Source organism: Lepidochelys olivacea (genome assembly GCF_965140295.1).
Source record: "Lepidochelys olivacea isolate rLepOli2 genome assembly, chromosome: 2".
NCBI classification, from domain to species: domain Eukaryota; kingdom Metazoa; phylum Chordata; order Testudines; family Cheloniidae; genus Lepidochelys; species Lepidochelys olivacea.
In genome coordinates this window covers 228,772,503-228,800,390 of record NC_140412.1, presented here as the reverse complement: position 1 = coordinate 228,800,390, position 27,888 = coordinate 228,772,503, and the positions used below count along the sequence as shown (strand labels likewise).

Genomic DNA, 27,888 nt, shown 5'->3' with positions numbered 1-27,888 from the left:
GTTCCACGTTTTGAAGGCTTGCAGAATCTAGCCCTTAGGCCTTGTCTACTGTAATTTTTTGAGAAAACGCTCACAGTAGCACCATCACTGGTGCAGCTCCACTGACTGACAATAGCAGCAGTGCTAGGGTAGACTGGGAAGCAGAGTTTTTAATCACCATTACTTCTAATCCTATCCCAAGCAGGTCTGGAATCTTTGGTTGTAAAAAGATCAGCAAGCATGTAAACCCCACCTACACTAGTGCTCCAACCATTGCTACCACCAGTGCAGCAAGAATTGGAAATTTTAGATAAAACGGGTTAGTGTAGACAGAGCAACTGACTGATAAATACACCTCCCATAGTGTCATTGCTTACATACACACATACCTATTTATAAGAAAACAATACGCTGTTTTACATTTTGGACATTAAAGGTAGACGTTAAACAGTCAAATCACTGGAAATAAACCAGGGATTAACTCAGACCTTTAAATGACGAATAGCTAAAGATATATAATCTCACAAAAAACTAAGCTTAGACTCGCAAGAGCCATTATTGTTTTTCTCCCTCTTGTTTAGACTCTCAGTAAAAAAATATTTGATTATGCAAGTTTCACAAGGATTTTGGGGGGTTGATCTTCAGTTCAGCTTTACTCTGGCATCTTTTTTGACCCTGCAGTGTTGCAAGTAGAGATAACTGCAGGCACAAGTTTGCACCTACAATTTTATTCATGAGTGTACATGATGTCATTTAAATATCTAAATACCTCATTGCCACACCATGTCAGATAGACATTTAAATGGCATCAAGTTGCACTCAGTTTTTTGTGCCTGCTAATCACAGACCCAGAAAGAGAGCTCTGACTTAAAAAATCTGACTCCCTGTGTATTCAAATGATAGTCATAGTAAAGATACTTACATTGTCTATGATATTAAAGATTGCATACGCAGCTCCCCTTGCATTAGCAAATGCCTCCATACCTGGTGCGGTCTGTCCAACACTAAATGCTCCAATTAATATAGCAAAAAAGACCTAAAGAAAAAAATTACAAGAATGCTACCAGGTTATCCAGTCATAAAACTGTAATGGGATAACTACATTTATTCATGACTATCTACTAATATTGGTCCAAAATCTTTCATGTTTGTTATACAAGTTCAGCATGTCTAGATTCAAAGAAGGAAAGAAAGGAAGGGCAGCTACTGAGGCAAAAGATAAAGGATGAGAGGAAGAAAAGGGACTCTAAGATGGGAATCATGTTCCTTCATGAGATGACCCCAAGATGGATATTGCTTAGACTCAGGTGCTGATGCTTGGGACAAGTCAGAGGTGGTGTCAAGGTTCCTCCCCCACTCTGAACTCTAGGGTACAGATGTGGGGACCTGCATGAAAAACCTCCTAAGCTTATCTTTAGCAGCTTAGGTCAAAACTTCCCCAAGGTACAAAATATTCCACCCGTCATCCTTGGATTGGCCGCTACCACCACCAAACTAATACTGGTTACTGGGGAAGAGCTGTTTGGACGCGTCTTTCCCCCCAAAATACTTCCCAAAACCTTGCACCCCACTTCCTGGACAAGGTTTGGTAAAAAGCCTCACCAGTTTGCCTAGGTGACTACAGACCCAGATCCTTGGATCTTAAGAACAATGAACAATCCTCCCAACACTTGCACCCCCCCTTTCCTGGGAAATGTTGGATAAAAAGCCTCACCAATTTGCATAGGTGACCACAGACCCAAACCCTTGGATCTGAGAACAATGAAAAAGCATTCAGTTTTCTTACAAGAAGACTTTTAATAAAAATAGAAGTAAATAGAAATAAAGAAATCCCCCCTGTAAAATCAGGATGGTAGATACCTTACAGGGTAATTAGATTCAAAACATAGAGAAACCCTCTAGGCAAAACCCTAAGTTACAAAAAAGATACACAGACAGAAATAGTTATTCTATTCAGCACAGTTCTTTTCTCAGCCATTTAAAGAAATCATAATCTAACACGTACATAGTTAGATTACTTACTAAAAGTTCTAAGACTCCATTCCTGGTCTATCCCCAGCAGAAACCAGCATATAGACAGACACACAGACCCTTTGTTTCTCTCCCTCCTCCTTTAGGGACTGAGTCTTTTTACTGCTAAAAATATTTTAGATGTTAACTGGCTTTTTGACCAAAAACAAACATTTTCATGGAAAATTTTCATTTTTGTCAAAATTTTCCCATTTTTGACAAAAGGATAGAAATTGAAACTTTTCACCAAAAATGCTTTTCAGTTTCAATTGCTTCCTCACTCCTTCTCCCAAACTGCAAAAGATCATGGGTCGTTTTGAAAAAAACCTGGCTGTTTATATATATTAAAAAAAAAGTTTTATCCTCATATCTGACCAAATAGATTCCCCCTACCTTCTTCGGAACATAGAGAGGAAGTCCTTCTGATAGTCTCTTTCTTTAGAAATGGTTTTCTCTTTAGGACACTCCACTTTGTAAGACCCCACTCCTTTGCTGCTCAAGCTTATGGTTTTATGGTAAGAGTTTTAGTAACGTGTGGGCTGGTTTTATGGCTGTGTGCATGCTGGTTGTGTTGTTGTGAGGGGCAGGTGGCTCTCTGGGCAGATAGCTCTCTGGCCACATAGCTCTAAGAAAGAGTAAACAGATGACCCAGGTGAGTGCTTGAGTTGTGCTGGGAGACTTGTATTGATTTGTGTGACAGTTGTGCCTGAGGAATTTTGTATTTTGTTGTATGGGTGGCATACTAACCTATGAAGAACTGTGGTACTGGGGCTGAATATTCCATCATTTGTACAGTCTTCTTCTGATCACTCATTACAACCAATAAAATTGTTGCATGCAAATTAGCTGTAGAGTAAGGGTGATGATTGGTTGAGTATAGCATATTTATCCCCATTGACTTCAACAGGGTTGCATGCGGTGTAACTCAGTGGAGGCTTATTCTGTTAAAACCTAAACAAGTTCCCAAAATTTTGTTTGGGTTTTTTAATTAAAATTGTTCATCTACTGAGGTACACTCACCGTAAGGACTTTTCCAATACTATAATCATCAGATAGCACCAAAGTGGTTCCATACCAAAATGCCAATGCATATGATGCATATATCAGTAAGAAAGCAATACCCATAGAAATGTTGGCTGTAATAGCCTTCTTGATTCCAATGTTTTTGGCATCTTCTAAATTCTTATGATACCTGCAAGAAAAATCGCATGTTGGAAATTTAAAAAAAGTTAGCATATCACATTTCTTTATTTCACTGTGCCTATCAATAATTTTCCAGGTGCAGACAACATTTTAACAAGCAAACAATCAGATAGATCAAAAAATTACATTAGTTAATGTAATGACCACTCCTGCTTCTGTGACTAGGCCTGCTGACTAATAGCTCCAATTGTAAGAAAAAAAAGATAGATTAGAGAGAAGGGATGTCCATTAATTTCACTATAAGATACACTAGTCTCTTCTCTCTACCTTTGCTAAACTGTGTTCAATTTCCTGAAAACCAGCCCTTCTTTCCTAGATTAAAAAAGGAAAATAATAAATTGTCTCAAACAAATAGTCAAAAGGACATATTCAGAGTTGGCAGTGCTGTTCCCTATTAGAAACCTGAGATAAATCTGACGGTTGGGTGAAATCCTTATATGTACATAAATATCTATGGGTCCCAAATAAGTGGGAATAGAATGGGAAGCCTTCAAGGGCTTGCATTCATCTTGTTCAGGAAAGACAAGTACTGTAATTAACACAGACTGGAAGTATTGCAGACTGGGAAAACAATTGTCTCAAAAATAACTGCCAGGCTATTTTTAAAAAAATATGTAATAATTTATTCCCCATATTTTTTATTTTAAATGTCTTTAATCATCCTAAAAGCACGAAATAGAAATAGTACAGCAGAGGACCTCCGGACATCCTCCCTGCAGTTGCCCTTTTGTCTCCCCACAATTTTCCACAGATTTGTTAGATTTATTGTTAACCACAGATCTGACAGAGGACCAAGAGATTCAGAGCCTCAAATATAGGTGGCACCATTTTTCAGAGCTGAGTCATAATTTTTAAAATTTATCTATGTGCTTAAATGGTCCTGTCACCACAATACCTGTTCACCTCATGAACATTAAAAATGTATAATCATGCACCCCTGTAGGATATTATAGGGTGCAATGGGATGTGATAGCTGTGCAGCAACCTCTGCTGGCTGAGTGTGCTGCTGGTGGTGCTCCCTGCCTCAGTTGCCTTCCCCATGGTGAGTCTCTTCAGCTTTCCACATACAGGTCAGTGCTGGAGATGTGGCTTGGACCTCTGGCCATGTCATAAACAATCCTTTCTAGGGTAACAAACGTCCAGCTAAGGAGTCCCAACAAACAAAACAGTTCTTCTACCCTTCAGGGGCTTCTCTTCAGCTGCTCTCAGCCCCTTTCAGGGCTACCTGTGAGTCTTTCCCACACTCCACTATAGAGCACTCTGCTCCCAGGTGGCTTCCCCTGGAGTACTGTTCTCAACCCCTTCCTGGGCTCGGTTTTCTCCCTCCTTGCCTGCCTATAGTTCCACACCCCAGGACTGATCTCTCTCAGGCCTTTTCAGAGGTCCAGGTGTCCATTAACCTGTTACCTGATCCCTTAGTCCTGTCCCCTCAGACTCAGAAGCAGCTAATAATTATGGCCCCGTGAGGGGTGCTGGCCTATCGCCCTTTAAAGGGACCAGTCACCCTATGACAGATGGAACTGAGATACAAGCAAATTAAGTGACTTGATTCAGGGCACACAGTGCCATGTACCAGAGGCTGGAAGAAGAAATTCTGTGGATGAGTAAGAGGAGAGCACTGACAAGGTGCATTCACATACTATGGTGATGTGCACCCTAAGAAAGGTGTTGAGATGAGCTGCAGCCCCTCTCACCTTCAGCAACGAGTCAGAGAAGAGTTCCTGCCAAGTTTTGTGGCTCTGATGGTCATCTTTAGATAAAAGGTCAGGACAAATGACAAGAATGCTGTTTCATAATACAATAAGAATAAATGAACCTAACTTAATGGAACTACCAAGGTGTATACATGCCATGGCTTACTGAGTAACCACATAATCTTATTAGTGTTACCCTTGTCTTTTCTTTCCCCATCCCCCTTTTTTGTCTGTTTATAGGTCTATCTTGTCTGTCGCTTATTGTGTGATATTGAAGTTAGATTGTACACCCTTTGGGGTACTGATCATGTCTTTGTTTTGAGAGGATCTGGAAAAAATAAACTATACAGCTTACAATAAAACCTGTAAAAGAGAACATCCTTATTAGGCAACTTCCTGTCTTAATTACCCCAAAATACACTGAGTACAATAGTGCTCTACCTTTATTTGAAGATCCCTTTCACCAAGGAACCAGTTTTGTCAGCCCCCTGGTGTAGACCGACTTTCAGCAGTGAAGATACAAGAAAAATTCAAAACATCTAAAGACAGAGTTTTAAAACTAGCTGATGAATGAAAACATTTTTCTGACCTTTTGATTTCTTTTTTCTGTCCTCCAAAAGCTATCACAGTCCGAATTGCTGCCAGAACTTCTTCTGCAACAGCTCCTGCTTTTGCATATGCAGTTAGTTCTTTGTCAGTGAATGCAGAGAGTATCTGTACAAAGGAAAATGTTTTAACCCTATTGTTCAAAGAAAAATTGAATCAGCTTGAGCATATTATGACTTTTCTCCTCTTTCCAAAAAATGTATTATAATGCCATTTTCCAGAAAATAAGTCTTTTGCTTAAATACCATAGAATGGGCCAGACCACTTATTATAGGAATACATCAATTATATAAAAATTAAATTTTAGTGTTAGCCTCTATCAAAAACTGAAACCTAGATTTTCTGCTTTCATTCAGTGCACAAGTGTATGTGTGGGTGGCTCTTAGTGAATTGGTTATGGCTCCCTGTTTGATTCTCAGGGCAGATCTGCACCACTCTGATCCCAGATAGGTTAGAGCAGCCAGTAGGACTGGATTAGATCCATCTGGACTGGATTAGATGACCTATCAAGGTCCCTTCTAGTCCTACATATATATGATTCTATGCTCTCCACACACTTGCTAGGCAGCAGGAAAAGCCACAGCAGAACCCTACTTATACTTTGATAATTTTATTTTCCATATGTATCCAAAGATTGGAATTTTCACAAGCCAAAGGATCAAGGCACTCAACTCGCATTGAAATTCAATGGTAGAGGCCTAACTTGCTTAGGCCACTTTGAAAATCCCAGCAAAAAGCAATAACAAATCTGGAATAAATGTCTATTTCTGAGACTAAGGTTTGGTCTAAAAGTTTTTGTACCAGTATAACCATTTTGGTTAGGTGTGTGAGTTTTTAGCTATATAGTTACACTGATACAACCCCTACTGTGTACACAGTTATATGGTTGTAAGGGTGCCTTATAGTAGTATGGCTTCTTCCGTTTCCCATATGGGAATAAGCTATACCAATATAACCAACTTTACATCAGAAAAATTGTGTCCACAGTAGGGACACTTTATCTGTATCACTTAGTGATATGTTGTATCACTTTAACTATGCCAGTTGTCAAGGTTCCTTCCTCACGCTGAACTCTAGGGTACAGATGTGGGGCCCTGAACGAAAGACCCCCGAAGCTTTTTCTTACCAGCTTAGGTTAAAAACTTCCCCAAGGTACAAACTTTGCCTTGTCCTTGAACCCTATGCTGCCACCACCAAGCGTGTTAAACAAAGAACAGGGAAAGAGCCCACTTGGAGACGTCTTCCCCCAAAATATCCCCCCAAGCCCTACACCCCCTTTCCTGGGGAAGGCTGGATAAAAATCCTTACCAATTTGTACAGGTGAACACAGACCCAAACCCTTGGATCTTAAGAACAAAGAAAAAGCAATCAGGTTCTTAAAAGAAGAATTTTAATTAAAGGAAAGGTAAATGAATCAACTCTGTAAAATCAGGATGGTAAATACCTTACAGGGTAATCAGATTAAAAACAGAGAATCCCTCTAAGCAAAACCTTAAATTACAAAAAAGACACAAAAACAAGAATATACATTCCATTCAGCACAGCATTATTTACCAGCCATTAAACAAAAGGAAATCTAACGCATTTCTAGCTAGCTTACTTACGAACTTAACAGAGTTTGAGACTGCATTCCTGATCTGTTCCCGGCAAAAGCATCCCAGACAGACTGACCCTTTGTTTCCTCCCCCAGCCCCTCCAGCTTTGAAAGTACCTTGTCTCCTCATTGGTCATTTTGGTCAGGTGCCAGTGAGGTTATCTTAGCTTCTTAACCCTTTACAGGTAAAAGGGTTTTTCCTCTGGCCAGGAGGGATTTTATAGCACTGTATACAGAAAGGTGGTTACCCTTCCCTTTATTTTTATGACACCTCTATAGGTATAGTTCTATAATTCAACTTGTGTTTAGACAAGCCTAAAGCTATGATTTGTAACTGCCCTAAGGAATTAAATGTTCTATGACTCTTAGTGAGGAAATTAAGAGGCTCACTCACCTGAAACAGGACACATTCGTGTACTTTTACATCTCAGTGAAAATTCACAGCTTTCACCCACCTTTGCCCAGAGAGCAGCTGAGAGTCCCAGGACAGGACTGACTGCCAGTATTACAAGGGTTAATTTCCATCCTTTTATGAAACCAACTATAAATCCTGCGAGAAATGTAGCTATTGCCTGAAAGAGCATTCCAATTTTGTCACCAATTCCTTCATTAATTTTGGAGACATCACTAAAAAACAAAATTACATCCAAAGAGTTGAGGAAAGTGTGGAAAACACAAAAGCTTTTCTATTGATGCAGTACACTTTGTCAATTCTGTCACATTTTCTAAAAGCTCTAGACTGCAGATTAATTTAGATATAGCACACTTTGTATCCACACCTAACATAGGTTAAGAACGTTTCATCCAACAGAAACATACATGGGAGGCGGCCAGGGAAGAAAACCCTGTAGACTCAGAATGATTTTCTTAAACTTTACATGCAAATCTTGGAGGATTCACTTGAAGCACATGGACAACTGTGTGGAGGCGCACGCTGGCTGTAGGGTTCCTAAATTCCTCTTTCCAATATTTGTCAACAGCTGCCCCCAGGACAGCTCTCCTGAGAAAATATAATGCAACCTTGGAAAACTGGACATTCCCCAGGGAAAATGTAATGTAACCTTTTCCAAATGACCTCCAACAGGGTTAAAGGTCATCCCTAGACTTTGTCCATGCTGGACCCGATCTATCCATTCCGTATCATCTCCTAAATGCATATATTGGACTCATTTGAAAGTTCTCCAGTGAGTCCCAGGAAAGACAGGGCAGTTCCTTTCATGTGAGCAGAAGAAAGTGATTGGGAGTTGAGGTTGCCTGACCTTTTGCCAGAATTATTCAACATCTTGTTAGCTTGGGCCCCCAATGTGCATGAAAACTGAACTATTATTTTTCCTTCTTGGTAATGATCCCTCAGGATAGGATTTAGTTGCCCTGGCAACATGAGGTGCTGGCATGGATGCTGCTGTGACATCCCTGATCTTTGGTAGAGTAAAGGAGTCCAGTCTGCAGGGCTCTCCATGTTGTACATTTCAACACGTAGACATGAAATTCACTAGATTCTCATAGAAGGATTTTGAAGACATTTTAATATAGCTCATGTTTAATAAGGTAAAGAAACATGGTTGTAAAGGGAATATCACAACTGATAGTTAAAAATATACTTACTCTATAAGTCGAGTGTTGAGTTCCCCAACATCATTCACATCAAACCACCCAATTTCCTGTCGCATTATTGAGTGGAAAAATTGTTGTCTGATTTTCTTAATTTGCCGTCCACCTGCCAGTGTCCAAAATGCAACTTGTATGTAGGCTGCAAATAGAACACCAGCTCCTATTCCAGAATAATAGTATGCATATCTGAAAGGAACAAAATTGCAGAGATCCTTTAAATTGGATTTTTTTTCACCCCAAACAAGTCTTTTAGTTATAGATTTTAACTTCAGTACTTTACATACACAAATAAACCAATATGGAATATTATTTGGACACTATCTGCATTTTTTCCTCTCTTCAGTGTTGGGAATATTTTTCTGTAGATACTTTTAGAACCATATTTCATATCTGTCCACTTAAATGTGTGACCTCCACAAGTTACCTAAAAACCTGTACTTTTTTTTAATCTGAGAATGGATAGCTCAGAGGCCACTGACATATGGGTAGAAAACCTACTTGGAATATACTTTACTGTGGAAGTACTGTACTGCTAATAATGAAGAAAGGTAAAGGGTGGAATTTGAAAATCCCATTCTGAATTTAATGAAGCAGCCAGGATAACATAATTGAAATTATTATTTCATGTTTGACTGTCATCATCCTTTACTAGTTATACACAATTTCATTTACTCAGTGAAAGAATTTTGAAATAATTTAGTTTTAAAATTAGTATGTATTCCTGAAGAAAAAAAAACAAACAAAAAAAGCACTCCTCTATAAAGCTAATTCGGTTAAATCACAATGATCCTCATCACATATAGGACCAAAAAAAAAAAAAAGGTATTAAATAAACCTTTGTTGCAGGTAGATGCCAATAAATTCCTGAAGTGGAATTCCATTTTATTACGATAATTTAAAGTTCAGCAAATTCCTCTAGCTCATATGTATATTCATAACATGTATTTTAATTTTATTCAATACTATATTCCATGTGCCATAGCCATACAATAGGAAATTACATCTAAACTTACTTTGTGTGAGGCACATGCCAAATTTCATTACTAGACTAGTACATTTATATAAAGATGAATAATTACAAAATAAAGATAAAAGCCATTTGGATCGTCCCACACCTATAGATTATGTGTACTGTTTCTTTAAAGCTGTAGCTGGAATTGGAAGCCAGACAGGAGGGGGATTGGGAAGGTTGTAAGCAAAAGCTCTGCAGTGAAGTACAAAAAGAGAGAGTAGCTTTGGTGATAATTCTGTTTTCTATATTCTAATAAATGTCCCACTTTAGAAGAAAGTGACTGATTTTTTCCCCATTGTTACATGACAACTCAATTTTACTTTGAGATTTCATAATATATAAAGTTAATCATATCTAAACTGAACTATAAAAAGAGGTTAATGGCTAACTTAAAGCTGAATGATTAGCTAAATGTTGACCTTAAATCACCTTAAACACTGTAAAATTATAATGAATCAGCATGCAGTGTTGTTGTAGTTGGGTTGGTCACAGGATATTAAGACCTGAAGAGGAGGAGTTCTGTAATCTCAAAAGTTTATTGCTCTCACCAACAGAAGTTGGTCCAATAAAAGATATTACCTCATTCACCTTGTCTCTCTATAAAGAATCTTTAAAATTCAACAGCAAGTATTACAGGATTTGTTTTATGACAATCCATAACAAAGGGACTTCAATTCTGTGTGAAATTCATTATTGATCAAATTTATTTTGGTAGAATCATTGGTGAAAGTTAATTGAACATTGCACTGTGAATTAATTATTCAACAACAAATGTTCTGGATGAAAGCTGGATTTTAGGTATAACTATTATCTGAGTAAGAAACAATATGTGCATTTTTAGAACCCAATTCCTGAATTTATCCATGTAATTTTTATGTTAATAATTCCCATTCTTGTAAATTGTTTTTAATGTATAATAGGGACTAGAATTTAACATAATAATCTCTGATAAATTGCTTTCAAGAGCAAGCCCAGGAATGCTGGTTATACAGTACATGGGTGAGGTTTGTGAAAGACAACAAAAGTAGGCAGGGCCACAATCTTCAGGGGAAAGGTTGACACCTGTAAAGGAGGGAGAAAAGAGAAGTTGTGGTTTTTGAAAGGGCAACAGGAAATGGAAAGGGGAAAAAGAAGGAGAATCCAAAAAGGGCGGGGGAGTAGAAAAAAGAAAATGAGAGATGGATGAAAAAGAGAGAAGGAATAAAAGATCATAGAAATATAGGAATTGCTAGACTGACTCAAACCTGTGGTCCACCTATTTCCACATCCTATCTCTGACAGCAGGCAGTACCTGATGCTTCAGAGGAAGATGCAAGAACCATATAATGGACAATTATGGAATAAACTGTGCATAGGGAAATATAATCTTACTACCCATTATTTAGTAGCTTTTTATAAAGTATAAGATTCCTATACGACTTCCTATGTAAATCCTGAACTATAGGATTTTCACACACTACTTCATTTTTATCCTAAATGAACTGTAAATTGTCATAACCTGCCCCTTCCTGGGCACACACCTTGTTCAACATTGTTCTCTCTGGGTCGCTACTATAACCCTTTTATCACTCTAATCTTCTACTCAGGACACTTGTCTGTAAATATTGGGCAATCCTGGCTTCTTCTCCTAACTATTTGGAGGGCTCTTCAAATCTCTTCAAACCCACCAACTGAGTATGCCTCCAACTTCTGGGTTAAAAAAACAAACAAACCCGCTAAACTTTTATTTAACCACATTAAACATAACATAAACCAAACAATTGCTTTCAGTAACCAGTCTACTTCTTACTCCACTAGGGACACTCTCATCTTATAAAAGCCCAGCAGCACTTCCCTTCCTGATGACAGTCTAGCTCCCCAACTCCCTCGGTAATCCTGCTCCCTCTTTCCTCAGTAGCCAAATTTCCTTCAAATTCAGCCTCCCAAAATTCCAAGACCAAGACCAAAACGAACATATGACACTGGTTGCACAGAGATGCAGAAGCTCTTGGACTCCTGCAAGGAAACTCAATCCAGAACATATGTTTGTTTTGGTCTTGGTCCCACAACATACCCAATCACTCAATTCCACTTAACACTGATACTATAACAACATCTCATATCAAACAATTTCAAGTTAACACAGTTCCTTCTCCATACATGTGCACAGGGTAATTTAATTCTATCACTCATTATTTAGTGGTTTCCTATGTCTCAAAGCATAGGATTTTCAATCCTAACTTTAGTTTTATTTATCTGATCTGTAAAAGTGGATAGCCTCACTAGCCATGCAAACAGCTAATCCTATGTTGAATCCTACTAAGATCTTGGCCCCAGGGATCTCTCTTGGCAATGAGTTCCAACTGGCAAATAAAGCATTTCCTTTTATCAGTTTTAAATTTGGTGCCTTTTAATTTCATTGGATGCTCCCTAGTTCTTGCATTATAAGAAAAGGTAAATAAGAGTGCCTGATTTACCTTCTCTATGCCATCCATTATTTTGTATATCTGTATCATGTCCATACTTAATCTTCTCTCTCAAATAAATAGTCCCAGTCTTTTCAGGCTTTCACAGATATAAGTTCTTTCATGCCTATAATAATTTTTGTTAACCCTCAAAATGGAAATGAAATAAAAGCACCACCAAGCATAACTTTATATACAGCAAAAAAAATTTCTATTTACTTCTCTATGCTTATGTAGCCAATGTTTTAGGGGCTGTTCCCAGGATGTGATTTATTATAATTACAAAAAATGCACTGGTGATTCTTTTGGTTCATAATCTTCTAGAGTAAAAGAAGCGGGGAAATGACTTGCCCAGAGAACTTTTAAAGAACTTTGGGTGAGTGGGCAACAAAATGGCTGATTAAATTCAATGTTGATAAATGCAAAGTAATGTACATTGGAAAACATAATCCCAACTATACACATAAAATGATGGGATCTAAATTAGCTGTTACCACTCAAGACAGACATCTTGGAGTCATTGTAGATAGTTCTCTGAAAAACAGCCACTCAGTGTGCAGCAGCAGTCAAAAAAGCAGAATGTTAGGAATCATTAAGAAAGGGATAGATAATAAGACAGAAAATATCATATTGCCTCTATATAAATCCATGGTACACTCACATCTTGAATACAGCATGCAGATGTATTCACCCCATCTCAAAAAAAAAAATATTGAAATTGGAAAAGGTTCAGAAAGTGGCAACAAAAATGATTAGGGATATGGAACAGCATTTGTATGAGGAGAGATTAATAAAAGTGGGATTTTTCAGCTTGGAAAAGAGATGACTAAGGGGAGATATGATAGAAGTCTATAAAATCAAGACTGGTGTGGAGAAAGAAAGTGTTATTTACTCCTTCTCATAACACAAGCACTAGGGGTCACCAAATGAAATTAATAGGCAGTAGGTTTAAAATAAACTAAAGGAAGTATATCTTCACACAACGCATAGTCAACCTGTGGAACTCTTTGCCAGATGATGTTATGAAGGCCAAGACTATAACAGGGTTCAAAAAAGAACTAGATAAGTTAATGGAGGATAGGTCCATCAATGGGTATAGCCAGGATGGGTAGCACTGGTGTCCCTAGCCTCTTTGCTAAAAGCTGGGAATGGGTGACAGGGGATGGATCACTTGGTGATTACCTGTTCTGTTCATTCCCTCTGGGGGCACCTGGCATTGGCCACTCTTGGAAGACAGGATACTGGGCTAAATGCACCTTTGGTCTGACCCAGTATGGCCGTTTTTATATTCTTAGAACTATGATTGGCCCTGACCTATGTTTTTTGGTTCTCTGAGCTACAGGGATAGCCTGTACAATGATAACTTCTTTGCTAAAGCTTTATCCAGACTTCATTGAAATCAGTAGGTGTCTCTCTGTTGACTCCAGTGGGCTTTGGATCAGGACCCCAGATGGTTTTAAAGAAATAAAGAGAAGTATAATGGTTAACTAGTGAGAACATTTTTAGGTTCGTTCATGAGAGTTAGCCCTTAGTGGCTGTTATCACTGTAAAAAAAGAATAGTTTCAGAGAATCCTTTCTACTGATAAATTAGCTCCATACAGTAGCAATAAATATCTAGGTACTACAGTGATTAGTACTCTATAAATATCTAAATTAGATATCGTAGGTAAATATTCCATATTACGGATGCTATCTATTGAAAAGAAGTTTTCTACTCTGCAGCGTTGACTATATTAAATACTTCTAGCATTGACATCACCTTTGCAATCCCATAGCATGTCTGTAACATGCTTGCATACTCATTTGACAGGCCTTATCTTATCTTGGTTTTTATCTGGTATTTTATGAGTTTATAAATACAGAGTGTATATAAAATATGTCTTTCACTGGGACAACGTCATTGGAATGGGATCAGAGGGCACACATAGAGTCCTTGGCATCAGGTTAGCAGAGCTATCAACTTCAACTACCTCTGTCATTGTCAAAAGACTAGCTAAATCAATGAACCAGTGCATGGCAGCCATGAACACATTCCAGTATAACAGCACTCATTTCAGCTCCATTAATCCTCCCAATATGGGGGGGGCGCGCGGGAGGGGGAGGGTGACTTGCAGGATGTTCCTGAAGTAGAAGGGGATGAGAGGGTGCCGGGACGGGGAGGAGTGGGAATGCAGGAATGCAAGGAGCTCTGGGTGTGCCCAGTATACTAGGACAGCACAAGTAACAAAGAGTGTAACCCTCTAGCTGTATGTAACACTTTGACTGACATGTATCTAACTCACCAGCTAATTGTTTGTTTCATATGTTTAAATATAAAATTACCTTTAGGGAAGTAATGGTTTGACTAGAGACCTCTACCACTGCCTAAAAGAAAGGCAACCCTGAAGATAATTAACAATTCCTAATTACCTGGACATTTGTTCCTCCAGTTTCTCATAAGGATTAAAAGAAATATTCCCTTAAAAGAAAAACATAAGAAATTGTTGTTAAACACATAAAAATATACTAAAGCATGTTTTAATAACTTTGCTATATAAACTCCTAATCCTTCAAGGTGCTGAGCAAATAGTGAGAAGTGCAAAGTACCGTCGGCCTCCATTGACTTCAATGGGAATTGAGGGTGTACAAGTTGTACAATTAGGTTTTCAGGCCAAAAGTGCAGGCTTGTACCTATAATGCAACAGTGGCAATTACAACATAAAGTTAAATTCTGCTGTCACTTACTCCAGAGTTACACAAGTCTAATTTAGATCAGAATTTTGTCTATAATATTCATTCTGGAATGTACACTGACTATTAGTCTTATTAATACATTGTATTTATATAGATCAAGTACCACCTTTAAATCACTTTACAAATGTAGGTCCACATGTTGCCATTAGATTTATGAGTGTAGAACCTTCAGTGTATGTGAGAGCATAGTGATGGTAGTTAAAGCCATTGTCTGATTTGTTAGGTGATAATTAATAATAATTAGTTGAATAAAAACTAAGGATATGAAAGAAGTGTAGTTGCTAAAGCTCACTGGTGAGAAGCAAGTGATCTGAACCATTCTCTTGGCTTCATCACTGATTTGCTTGGTGACCTTAGCTGAACATGACTTTGCCTCACTTTCCCCATTTCCAATAGGGGGATAATATTATTTCCAACTCCTACCTGTAAGAGTGTTGTATAAGCCTTTATTAATTAACATATGTAAAGCACTTTGAGATGCTTAGTGCAACGAAAAGCAAAAAATATTACAATTATGATATAAATTAGTACTATTGCAGCCTTTATTATAATTATTAAATAAGCATTGCCAATGTGCTTACTTTGTTTAATTTATATCTTCATCATGAATTGTGCATGCATACTTTACAGCATAAGATTCCAAATAAAAAAAAAAGACTGTTACAAGACTTGTTTTCCACAATAATTATTTAAAAGATGAAAAGCATCTGTTGAGGAAGAGATATAATGGTTTGAAGTTCTGACATATACACAAGAAATGTAAATCTTTTAATCTTTTCCCTGGTAACATGAAGCATTTCCTTTCTTTTTTGAGATATTGTATATGTATTTTGCCTGTTCTCTTTTCCATGTACCTCATCTTGCAATTTCACATTCATCCACCTTTTCCTTCCCTCAACTCCACATTCAGTGTCACAGGACGTTTCCATTTCTGTGACATTTCAAAAGTACCACCAGCTATGTAGAAATCAGTATAATAGTTAATGTGAGCTTTTAATATTTTAGGAAGACATGGAAACAAGGGACAAAATTAACCTCTGGCATATCTCCTCCGTAATAAAAGGGCCACAGATTAATTTGGTTCAGCCATTAGGAGCAAGCTGACTCCATTGGATTCATTACCCAGAGGATAAACTGCCATTCCTTCCTGTTTTTATTGTAATGCAGACAATTATTCTCTCCATACAAGCCGTATTCTAATGTCACCAATTAAAAACGAGGACAGTTCTTACCTGAAGATAGATTTCGTGGAATAACAAAACTATCTGTCATATCTCCAAAGATTATCATCATGACTGGGAGAGCTGCTCCATGAAGGATTGCAAGGGCAGAGCCTAGCACCATTAGTAATTTATCCAGCCAATCAGCGTACCGAAACTGAAAAGGGGAACACCTTCATGTGAAAATGGAAACACTTTCATAGCTGAAAATTTCTCTAATTTTATGCATTAAAAAGGTCTAACACAACATTAGGGATGCACAGTTAAGATAACAAAAAGTCAGAAAAGCTTAAGGCTTGTATACGCACATCTTTTATATCAACCCACTCTGATTAGAATTTAACTTGACAAAAATAATTTAAAGTTATAGAAATAAGCCATACTGATACAAGCATCTTTATATTTAGGGCCCTACCATATTCAGTCCATTTTGGTCAATTTCACGATCATAGGATTTTAAAAACCATAAATTTCATTATTTCAGCTATTTAAATCTGAAATTTCACAGTGTTGTAATTGTAGGGGTCCTGACCCAACAAGAAACTGTGTGTGTGTGTTGGCGGGGGGGAGGTTTGCAAGGTTATTGTAGGTGGGGTTGTGGTACTGTTACTCTTACTAGTGGGATTTTGTGCAGCTAGAATAATACTGAATAATATTAAGTATTATTTACTGCACAAAATATTTCCTATTTAGAATAGCATGGTTCTTGATACAGAGACAATTTTGTCCTTAAACTCCCACTGAAATAAACAGAAGTTAGACCTGGAGGACAAAATTTGGCCGGCATTTTGCAATATAAAAGAAAAACATTCTCTCTAGGTATCTGAGCTCTCAGTGTAATTTAGCTACCTTGTTAAAAATAATTAATTAAAAATTATACTGAATAGAGGAGCTGACAAGAATCCACAAAAATCAGCAAATCCTGAGTGAAGGGTATAAGAGTCCTTTTATCTAAAAGCCAAAAATTAGAGATAATCTTACTTCATCTTTCATTTTTAATTTAATCACAAAATGCCTAGATATTGCAACTCATACAAAGTAGAGGGGAGATAATAGAAAAGTTTGTAGTTGCTTGAGGATGCTAATAAGCAATAACTCTGTGGACTTTCCTATGAATCTCTATTATTGTTCATGGATGCCAACATTTGTTACCCTATTAGAGTCTAAACAGTAGTAATTAACATACCACATGCACAAAGCATATCTAATATACCTAAGCACAAAAGAATGAGTTAAAAGCAAAGATTTCATCCTGGCTGGAGACACCAGTATAAAAATCTCTGTCATTAAGGGGTTGTCTACACTTATGCCAGGTGTATACTAGAAAAAGTTTGCTGGTATAACTATACTGGCAAACCCTCCTATTGTACACACAGCTTATATTGTCAAAGAAGTGCTTTTGTTGGTATCGTTTATACTAGTTTTCCAAATGAAATAAGCTATAGCAGCAAAGGTACTTTAATGCCAGTATAACTGCATCTACCAGTACAACTTTTACTGATCTAGAAATATCACAAAAATCACACCCCTAACTGACATTACCATACCAGTAAAAGTCTGTAGTGTAGGCCTGTCCTCAAAGGTTTTGCCACTTTAACTATACTGGTATAGTTACAGCAACAAAAACAAAAAAAACCAAAAAAACCAACCCCATAGTATGAACACAGTTATACTGGTATTAAAACACTTACACTGATATAGCTTATTCTAGTTCAGATACCAAAATCTGAAAAAATTTTCAAAAAGCTATTCTAGTATAAGGCACCTTTATACTGGTAAAACTGCATCTACACTAATGTTTTTACTAATATAACTTTGTTGGTAAAGTATAATACCCCTAATTGACATAGTAATGCAGGTAAAACTTTTCAGGCCAGGTCTACACTATAAACTTTTGTCAGCATAGCTATGTTGGTCAGTGTCATAGGTGCCAGAACTAGGGGTGCTGCCGCATCCCCTGGCTTGAAGTGATTTCCATTATATACAGGGTTTACAGTTTGGTTCAGTAGCTCTCAGCACCCCCACTATACAAATTGTTCCAGTACCCTTGGTCAGGGTGTGAAGAGGTGTGGTCCCTGACTAACACTGTTCTGCCAGCAAAATCCCCTAGGTAGATGCAGTTATACCTGTAAAATTGCACTTTTTCCAGTACAGCTTACTTTACTTGTGGGGGAGGGATGTGTGGGGAATAAGCTATACAGGCAAAAGCACAGTTTGGCAGATATAAACTGCGTCCACACAGGTATACCAGAAACGTAGATCAGGCCTTATCAGTAAGACTTGAGACATTAAAAACATTGTTTAAAGTATATTATTAAACTTGAATATATACGTAGCATATATCTTACCATTGTTAATGGGCTGACCACATTAGGTTTCTTTGGCTGCTTCTTGTCCTCATTGCTGAATTTGAATGATTGTTTTAATGCATTGTAAAAGAGAAAATATTTAACTGCAACTCTAACATTTAAAGTTGTAATACAGTTAAATCTAAACAAAATTAAACAAGAACGTAAGAGACATAAGAACATAAAATGAAGATGATTTGCAGATTATTCTTAGTTTATTTCTGTAAACATTGTCTGCAAGGTGTTTAAGAAACTGAGGCCAACTATATTAAAGAACATTAACATGGTACTTCTCCAAAAGTTCATTTGAAAGGAAATTAACATTTGTGGTCAATCTGCTAGATTTTTGAAACTCACTATAGTAGCTCTTGGTAATCTTTTGAAATAGATTGGCTAGTCTACGTATCTTGATTTCTTACTGAATCCCTACTTTTGGCAAACATGTAGATTATGGTCTCTCCAAGCTCACCCAAAGGTGAGAGTATTGTAGAGATCAAAAAAGAGTTTAGGACCCAGTCTGCAAACTGGGCCATACAGAAGAATCTTTATGCCTATGCGGAGCCCCATTCACTTCAGTATAACTCTGTTGGTGTAAGGGTCCTCCTGCATAGATTAGCTTGCAGGATTTGAGGCCTGGTTTCCAAGAAAGCAAGGTGTTGAGTAGAATCTGTTACCAAGGAAAGGAGAAGACTACAGCAGGAAAAAATTAAAAGTTGGAGGGGCAAAGCGTAACCCATTGTGATGGTCCCATATTTAGTACAACCTAATGGAAAAGTATACTGACACAAACACAGAAAAAACATTCACAGTTTGCAGGGAAGTTTCCCTCTCACGGTCTCTTCCAGCACTAGACCTCTATGATTCTAACTTATCTGGAGTTATTTCACTTTTTACATTATTGCAACACAATCTGGTGTCCAAGGGGTATTATAAAGTCATTCACTCCAGAAACACCAGCTGTAGCTACTTCATGCAGTAAAGTGAGAAATCCACACTTAGTCCCAATCATGCAATCAAATCTGTGCAAGCTGTACTGACACAGTGGCAAAACACCAAAAGTGGCCACAGCTTTGTCTACAGTAGCACTCCCACTGGTGCATCATAGCACTATCAGGAAATTTTTTTCTAAAACTCCTTAGTGTCGATAAGGTTATTACAATATTATGACTGTATCACATCATCATTATAACCCTGAGTCTCAGTAGCAAGGTCCATATCCAAAATAAACAGTTGCAGCCTTCTGGCCAGATGTAAATAAAAGAAAGATGATCATACTTCTGCAAGTGCTCTTAGCTGCATTGCACACCACGCAGTAACCATAGCCTATGAACTCCACCCAACAAGTGGTAGGCACATTCCTCAATTAAAGCCTCACCATATCTTCCCTCTAATAAATACTTCTAAAAATTAGAAAAATGTATATAGCCATTGAGCACTGAGACCTAGGTAATATCTAGTTGAAAATATGACAAATAGTTCCAGCATTTTACAGCTTTGTATTAGTTTGTCTTTTCCCGAGGGCTGGTCTAAACTAAAAAGTTAGGTTGGCTTAGCTACATCACTCAGGGTTATGAGAAGTTTCACATCCTGTACAATATAATTAAGCTGACCTAAGTCCCTATACACCAGTAGGTAGACAGAAGAATTCTTCCATTGACCTAGCTGCCTCCTCTTGGAGTGGTGGATTTACTATATTACTGTTGCTGTAGTAAGTGTCTAAGTTGCATCACGTTCCAATACAGATTAAACTGAAGATGTTAGTAGATGTTGCCTTCTTTGCAACAGTAAACAGAATATAAAGTAATCTATTGTTGTATGCAGTGTAGTGGTAGCCGTGTAGGCCCCAGATATTAGAAAGAAGGTGGATGAGGTACCTTTCCCACACCTGAAGAAGGGCTCTCTGTGGCTCGAAAGCTTCTCTCCCACCAGCAGAAGTTGGTCCAATAAAAGATATTACTCTCATCCACCTTGTCTCTATAAGATCATCCATCAAGGACAAAATTGGTGGTGGTGGGGGGTGTCGAATTTTAGCTGACAATGTTTTCACAATAAACTAGTATCCTCATACCTTGTGGTTACCATAAAATCAGAATTGTGACAGTTTTTTCTCTCAGTGTTATTGACTTGTTAGAATGTATCACTCAGTAAGTACTAATGCTAATGAATGATTGGATACCCATTTTCAGAACTCAAGGAGAGCAACAAAGTACTATAAACTTTTAGGGGCCATCTTCATCCAATGTAGTCAGGAAATGTGCTTCCTTAGTGTGAAATAGGAGGAAGATGAATTCCAGTGATATGATTCTCTTTGTATAGTCAGTGATCCATTCTGGAATCCTCCACCAAAGAAGCCAAGGAAAGGCCCATACCTCTAGAGATTTTGCTGAAAAAAAATCCCCACACTTTGCAGCTAAAGCCTCTTAGACTCATTTAGATGTTATGACAGCAAAGGCAGAAAGTCAAAGTATTTCATGGATTTTGCGGGAGAGCTATAGGCTCAGTGATGCCCAGGAAGCTCCAGATGAAAGATCAAATATTGCTGATTTTTTCCCCTCTAACATTGGCAGTGATGATCCTTTGTGTTTGCAAAGTAACAGTTGCACATACCCATATCAGGCTCACCTGTGACAAAGCACTTCTCTCCAGTTTGTGCCCTGAAACCTCCCGATTCTCAGAATCTCCCTTCAGGCTGTACTCAACCCTCCACTTCTAACATATTTATGAGGATTCATGTCTTCTGGTGATCCTGTTACATGGCATGGGAAGCCATGAGTTGAGGCACTGTGCAATTTTCTAAATAGGGAGAGGGACAGAACTCACAGAATCCATTCCTGCCACAGTTCACTACTATACGAGGTAGATGGATGAAGTAGTAGGAATGGTGTTCAGGGTATATAAAACTGTCCTTGACCCTTGGGTACATCTACATTACCAGTGTGGGTTTATTCATTGCTGTAGTAAATCCATGCCCTTGAAAGGCAGTAGCTAGTTTGAGAGAAGAATTCTTCTGTCAACCTAGCAGTGTCTACGCTGCGGCTTAGGTTGCTTAACTGTTTCTCTCAGGGGTGTGAATTTTTCACATCTTTTAGCAACATAGCTAGGTCGACCTAAGTTTAAGGAGTAGACCAGGCCTTAGTCACCCCTACTAAAAAAACATAATTCCTACTTAACTTTCGGGCACATGTGCTTCAGCTGCCCATTATCTATTCCAGCTTCAGTTCTAGCACTATTTTAGATATGCCTTTTAATGAAGTATAGTGGATACAACTGCCACTCCCCTCTCTACGGGAAAGAACAAGGAGGAAGATGAAAGAATCTTCTGTCTCTATCCCATTGCCCCAGTGAAAGGTTCAGTCAGTGTTGCTGGCCGAAGTCTGCTAGTTAGACTTTCTTTGACCTGATGAATTCAATAGGAGCCAAATAATCTGGCAGATATTTTATTTATATTTGAAAAATAATAGATTTCAAAAGAATTTTGTACATGGGGAAAGTATGTAATTTATGTAAAATGTATTTCAAGGTAAAATCTGATCCTAAATATTTAAAAATGCTAACAATATTTTAAAATAGACTAAAATATTTACCATTTGCTTTTGGATTCACAGTCCTGGTCTGGTACAGCAGCATTACCAGCTCTTCCATTCACATCAGACATTCTTTCGTTTTCAGTCCTCATTTTAATCTCTTTAGGAAATGAAGCATCACAGAAAAATGTAGTTATGAGTCAGTACATAACTGAGAGTATACAGCTATTAAGCTGAGGACAAATATGTTGATGACATTTTATTTGAAACTGGCAGCATATTCTGCCTTCAGTTTTTAAGCTTCTTTTCTCTTCAGAACCCATGTTAATCTATTTAGGAAATGTAGCATCTCAGAAAATTTAATTATAAGATAGCATTTAACTGAGAGAACATACAGCTATTAAGTTCAGGATAAATGAATGACATTTTCATTTGTCATTTTGTTTAAAACCAGGATCATATTCGGTCTTCAGTTTTTCAGAAGAACTCCCCATGGAAATCAATATATTTGCTTATGTGTATATACACATGCATTTGTATCTGCATGATCCTTCTGAGTCTATCATTTTATGTAATTTATCATAGTTATAAAACAAACAGCAATACAATGTGTTTATTTAAAGGAGCCTGCAGTTACTTTGGATTTTTTCTTTTACATATCATTGAATTTTGTTAAATATCTCTGGTATAAAAATAAATGTACTGACTTACCGTGAGAATTGTTCATAGTTACCCTTTCTTCTCCTTTGCTGGAAGGCTATAAAGCAATTGACGGGTCTACTGTGGTTAGGGACATGTGATAGGGCTGGACTTTACTCATCCTCTATTAAACTGTAATGAAAAAGCTTTCAATAGCTGATGTTTGCCAGCTTTTGCCACTCCCTTTGGACCTTGCCTAACCCCATGAGGTTAATGTGTGTGTGCTCTTCATTCCGCCCTCCCAAAGGAGGAGGTTTAACAAAGTCTTGACTGAACTACTGGGTTACTGTCACTCATGTAAACAGCTCCGAAAAGTCCCCTAATATCCCAACCCAAGGAAAATCCTTGCTATTTACTGAGGACTTTATAAGCCTGTTAATTCTCAGGATTGCTTCCCCACTGTATTAGGGATCGTGCAGAATAGCACTGCTCCAAGAGATGTTCCAGGAGAAATTCCTCCTTAGTGGGAGTGAACCCACTATAACAGCCCAAATCATGGTAGGTAGGAGAGACAGGATTAGTGCCCTGCCTCATCCCTGCCCCCATTAGGGTGTTATACACCAGAATGAACAGTTCTTTTGCACCAAGGAGCGTATCCTCCCTTGCCCAAGTACTTACACAACAGCAGAGCATGGTCTGGTCCAAATGATGAAGTCTAGCAGAGATACTTTGGGACACTGGATCACACAGCTAAATCACATAATCTAGTTTAATTCAGGATATAGTCTCCTCCAATTTGCTCATCCTGAAACCTAGTATGATAACCATAACATTCTGGTGGCTTTCATTTCAGGGTTTGATTTGTTACTTCAACAGCTGAGAAAGAAAACAAAAGGAAATTAGCTGTTGCTACCAGCTAATCAAACATGCACAAACCTCTTAGGACAGGGGTCTCCAAACTTTATGAGATGAGGGCCATATCAGATTTTTGAAGGGGCTTCACGGGCCGAAGTGACTGAAAAAATTAAATATATGCAAAATCGTTAAAAAAAGAAATATTTTAGGACTAGTGAGAAGTATGGTACTGATATTTTTCTGACAAAATTGCATTTAGCTGTGGTTCAAAGTTAGTGTTCCCTATCATCAAAACTGATTGTATATGTTCATCAGATGAGGTCGATCTGTAGTTGGATTTCACATATTTCATCATCAAAAAATGTTTTTTCACACACATAAGTAATGCCAAACACTGACATTAATCTACGGACAAAGTTTTTTACATGAGCATATTGATCACTTAGCAGGCATTTATAGAACTCTACCAGATTTCCTTCCTTATATTTGTCCTTCAACAAGTCATTGGATTGCAGGTCAATCACTTCTATTTGAAGTTCAGGTGGCAGTTTTTCGAGATGTCAATCAAATGGGTTTTGGAAGATCCGTATTCCTCCTGCATTCACATGAAGGTCAGAGAAATGCTCCTGGAATTGTAGTTTCAGATCAGAAATGATTTCTTGTGCAAACCTAGTTGGGAATCGTGATTCAGTTTCTTGGTTGAACTTTTCACAACATGTAAAATGAGCAAAGCAGTCCCTCATCAGTTGGAACTCTAAAAGAACTAGTTTTTGCCTGAATGCTTTCACCTGGGTGTACATGTCACAGGTAAGCTCATTTTCCCCTTGTAGTCTAAGATTGAAATCATTCATGTGTTTGGTAAAGTCTTTGAAAAAAAGCTAATTTCCAAAGTCATTCATTGTTTGTGAGTAAAGTTAGAGGTCTTTTTTTTTTTTTTTTATTTAAGAACATTTCAATTTCAGTTCTTAGCTCGAAAAATCACAACAAAACCTTTCACAGCTAAGCCATCAAACTGAAGTGTGGTAGGGCAAATAGTGATATTCTGATTCTATTTCCACCAGAAATCCTTGGAACTGAAGATGGTTAAGTCCATGTGAGCGAATGAAATTCACAGTTGAAACTATGGGTTCCATAACACATGACAAATCCAAATATTTCATAGAATCATAGAATCATAGAATATCAGGGTTGGAAGGGACCCCAGAAGGTCATCTAGTCCAACCCCCTGCTCAAAGCAGGACCAATTCCCAGTTAAATCATCCCAGCCAGGGCTTTGTCAAGCCTGACCTTAAAAACCTCTAAGGAAGGAGATTCTACCACCTCCCTAGGTAACGCATTCCAGTGTTTCACCACCCTCTTAGTGAAAAAGTTTTTCCTAATATCCAATCTAAACCTCCCCCACTGCAACTTTAGACCATTACTCCTCGTTCTGTCATCTGCTACCATTGAGAACAGTCTAGAGCCATCCTCTTTGGAACCCCCTTTCAGGTAGTTGAAAGCAGCTATCAAATCCCCCCTCATTCTTCTCTTCTGCAGGCTAAACAATCCCAGCTCCCTCAGCCTCTCCTCATAACTCATGTGTTCCAGTCCCCTAATCATTTTTGTTGCCCTTCGCTGGACTCTCTCCAATTTATCCACATCCTTCTTGAAGTGTGGGGCCCAAAACTGGACACAGTACTCCAGATGAGGCCTCACCAATGTCGAATAGAGGGGAACGATCACGTCCCTCGATCTGCTCGCTATGCCCCTACTTATACATCCCAAAATGCCATTGGCCTTCTTGGCAACAAGGGCACACTGCTGACTCATATCCAGCTTCTCGTCCACTGTCACCCCTAGGTCCTTTTCTGCAGAACTGCTGCCTAGCCATTCGGTCCCTAGTCTGTAGCTGTGCATTGGGTTCTTCCGTCCTAAGTGCAGGACCCTGCACTTATCCTTATTGAACCTCATCAGATTCCTTTTGGCCCAATCTTCCAATTGGTCTAGGTCCTTCTGTATCCTATCCCTCCCCTCCAGCGTATCTACCACTCCTCCCAGTTTAGTATCATCCGCATTTCCCACACAATGCTTGCTGATGAAGAATGCAATGAAGAATCATAGGCTTGGGACAGCCTGCACTTTCACAAGCTTTGTAAATTTGTCCAACCAAACCTTTTTTTGAACCACACACATTTCTACCTCCATCGGCTGTAACACAGTTCAGTTGTTCCCATTGCAGGTTGTATTGAGAAAGTGACTTTTCAACTTCCTTGAAAAACCTCTTCACCTGTGGTTGTTCCCCACTATGCACAGAAGCTAGTTCTTCTGTAACTTCAAAATTACTGCTGACCCTGCGAATAAACAACAGCAGCTGCGAAGTATCAGAAATATCGGTTGACTTGTCAAGTGTGAGGGAAAACCACTCACTTCTTAGCCTTTTCATTCAGCTGGAAAATTATTTACTGCCAATGTCTCGATTCTGTGAGCAACTGTGTTCGCCGAAAGACTAATGGTCTTAAATAAATCTACTTTTTCTGGGCATATTTCTTCGGCTGCTTGAATCACACATATTTTAACTAGCTCACCATCAGTAAATAGTTTTCCTCATTTTGCTAATAGGTGTGCCACTCAGAAGCTGGCTCTTATTGCAGCTTTGTTCTCGGTTTTCTTCTTCTTAAATATAAATTGTTGTGATGATAAGCCATGTTTCATGGATTCTAATTTATCTGTAGCTTTCCCGTAAATTGAGAGTAGTTCGACAAGTGCTTGGTTTCATAATGTCTACGAATGTTGTATTTTTAGCACTGCAATAGTTTTGTTACATATTAAACACAATGCTTTACTACCTGATTCGACAACGAAATAGCCCACACTCCATTGTTCTTTAAACACACGACATTCAGAATCAACCTTTCTCTTCTGTCCTTTTCCCGACATAATTGCCCCAATAGCAACGCACTTAAACACAACAAATATAAGTTTGTCACTAGTCTGACACACGCTAAGACAAAAACCGAGGGAAACAATGACTCATCACACATCTGCTTCCTTCCTGCTAGTAAACTACCCACTGTGTGCTCATCGGCTCTGCGATCCTGGCAGGAATGCAGTGATGTCATGAAGTTCTGCCACAGCTCTGGGGTTTCCGCTACTGGCCCCTGGCTAACCAGGGTTCTGCCACTGGCCTTACCCAGCGCTCGCTGCCAGCCTGGGTGAAGGAACCCAGGCTGGCAGCGGGCTGAGACCCCATCTGGCAGGAGCCCACAGTGGGAACCCCAGAGCAGCGGCAGGCAGGCTGAGCTGCTCAGCCCGCCGCTGCTCTGGGATTCCTGCCATGGGGTCCTGCCAGCCGGTGTCCCACCGCCCAATGCAGTGTTGGTTGGGGGGACCGGACAAATCGAAGCCACGGGTTGTAGTTTGGAGACCCCTGTCTTAGGACACCAAAAATCCAATCCTGTTCTTAAAAAAGGTAAATTTTTTTAAAACAAAAAAAGGAAGGAAAATTCATCTGGAACTCAGGCTTTTGCTATATTTTAAAAGAGCAATTCCAAAAAATTAAGCACCCAAAATAACTTTCTTGGGAGGTCATCTCAAAGGTTACAAGCAAACAAAAGCATCTGGGGTTAGCACAGTGGAGTCCACGAGCCTTAAAAAAAACAAACAGAAATAAACCTAATTGTGTCTTTCTAAATATTCCTAATTTACTTACATATTTGGGTTGTTAAAAGTAGTTCTAGATATGATCTGATGATTTTCATATCTGGTTCAAACTTTACAAAGCATTCCTGTTGCCCATCTCTTCAGCCCAGAGAAAACAGACAAAGGGAAAGTTTCTTTCCCAATTTTAAAATTTCTAGCCTTCCCATTGGCTCTTTTGGTCAGGTGCCCACTTTTTTTTTTCCTTTACCTTGGGGACTTTTTAACCTTTTACAGGTAAAGCAAGTAGAAAACAGCTACCAAGAGGGATTTTACAGCTAACTGGCTGGGTGGGTGTCCATTAAAGGGAGCTATTCCCCCCCCACACACACACGCACACTTTATTATCACAAGCCCAAAAACCTGCAACCCTCAACTCAACAAAACGTAAAGCCATTTTTTAAAAAAACAAGCCCAATTCTGCTTATTATATGCTGGCTTTTTATACCTGCCACCCATTCTCCCAAGCCTCTTTAGCCATCATCAGGCCCAAACAAGATCTCTAGTTTTTTCCAGGGTCACACTGTGTACACAGGCTCCTGCTTGGCTCCCTTGCCTCTCCCTTACTCTCTGTTCTTAGCTGTCCTCAGTTTCTATGTGATCTCTCTTCCCATTCTCATATTTCTACACAAAACATTACTCAGCCAAAAAGCTCCTGAGCAGGTTTACACACACCTGTTATCTTTTGGACTTATGTTTACAGATATATTAATTGAAGAATAAGTTCACACCTCTCTCAA

The 27,888-nt window shown here is 38.5% G+C and overlaps 1 protein-coding gene across 1 annotated transcript in view; it reads right to left on the bottom strand.

Moving 5' to 3' along the window:
* Positions 1-22,795, bottom strand: part of ABCB1 (ATP binding cassette subfamily B member 1) — a 68,558-nt gene extending 45,763 nt beyond the window's left edge. The window contains exons 1-10 of the mRNA XM_084619815.1: positions 22,691-22,795; positions 22,040-22,139; positions 18,456-18,510; positions 16,120-16,264; positions 14,564-14,612; positions 8,692-8,883; positions 7,542-7,713; positions 5,476-5,600; positions 3,010-3,181; positions 902-1,015 (exon numbers count right to left, since the gene is read on the bottom strand). Of these exons, the coding sequence (XP_084475941.1) occupies positions 902-1,015; positions 3,010-3,181; positions 5,476-5,600; positions 7,542-7,713; positions 8,692-8,883; positions 14,564-14,612; positions 16,120-16,264; positions 18,456-18,510; positions 22,040-22,139; positions 22,691-22,706 (1,140 nt within the window). The 5' untranslated portion in view covers positions 22,707-22,795. The remainder of the gene's footprint in view (positions 1-901; positions 1,016-3,009; positions 3,182-5,475; positions 5,601-7,541; positions 7,714-8,691; positions 8,884-14,563; positions 14,613-16,119; positions 16,265-18,455; positions 18,511-22,039; positions 22,140-22,690) is intronic.
* Between the last annotated feature and the right edge of the window lie 5,093 nt (positions 22,796-27,888).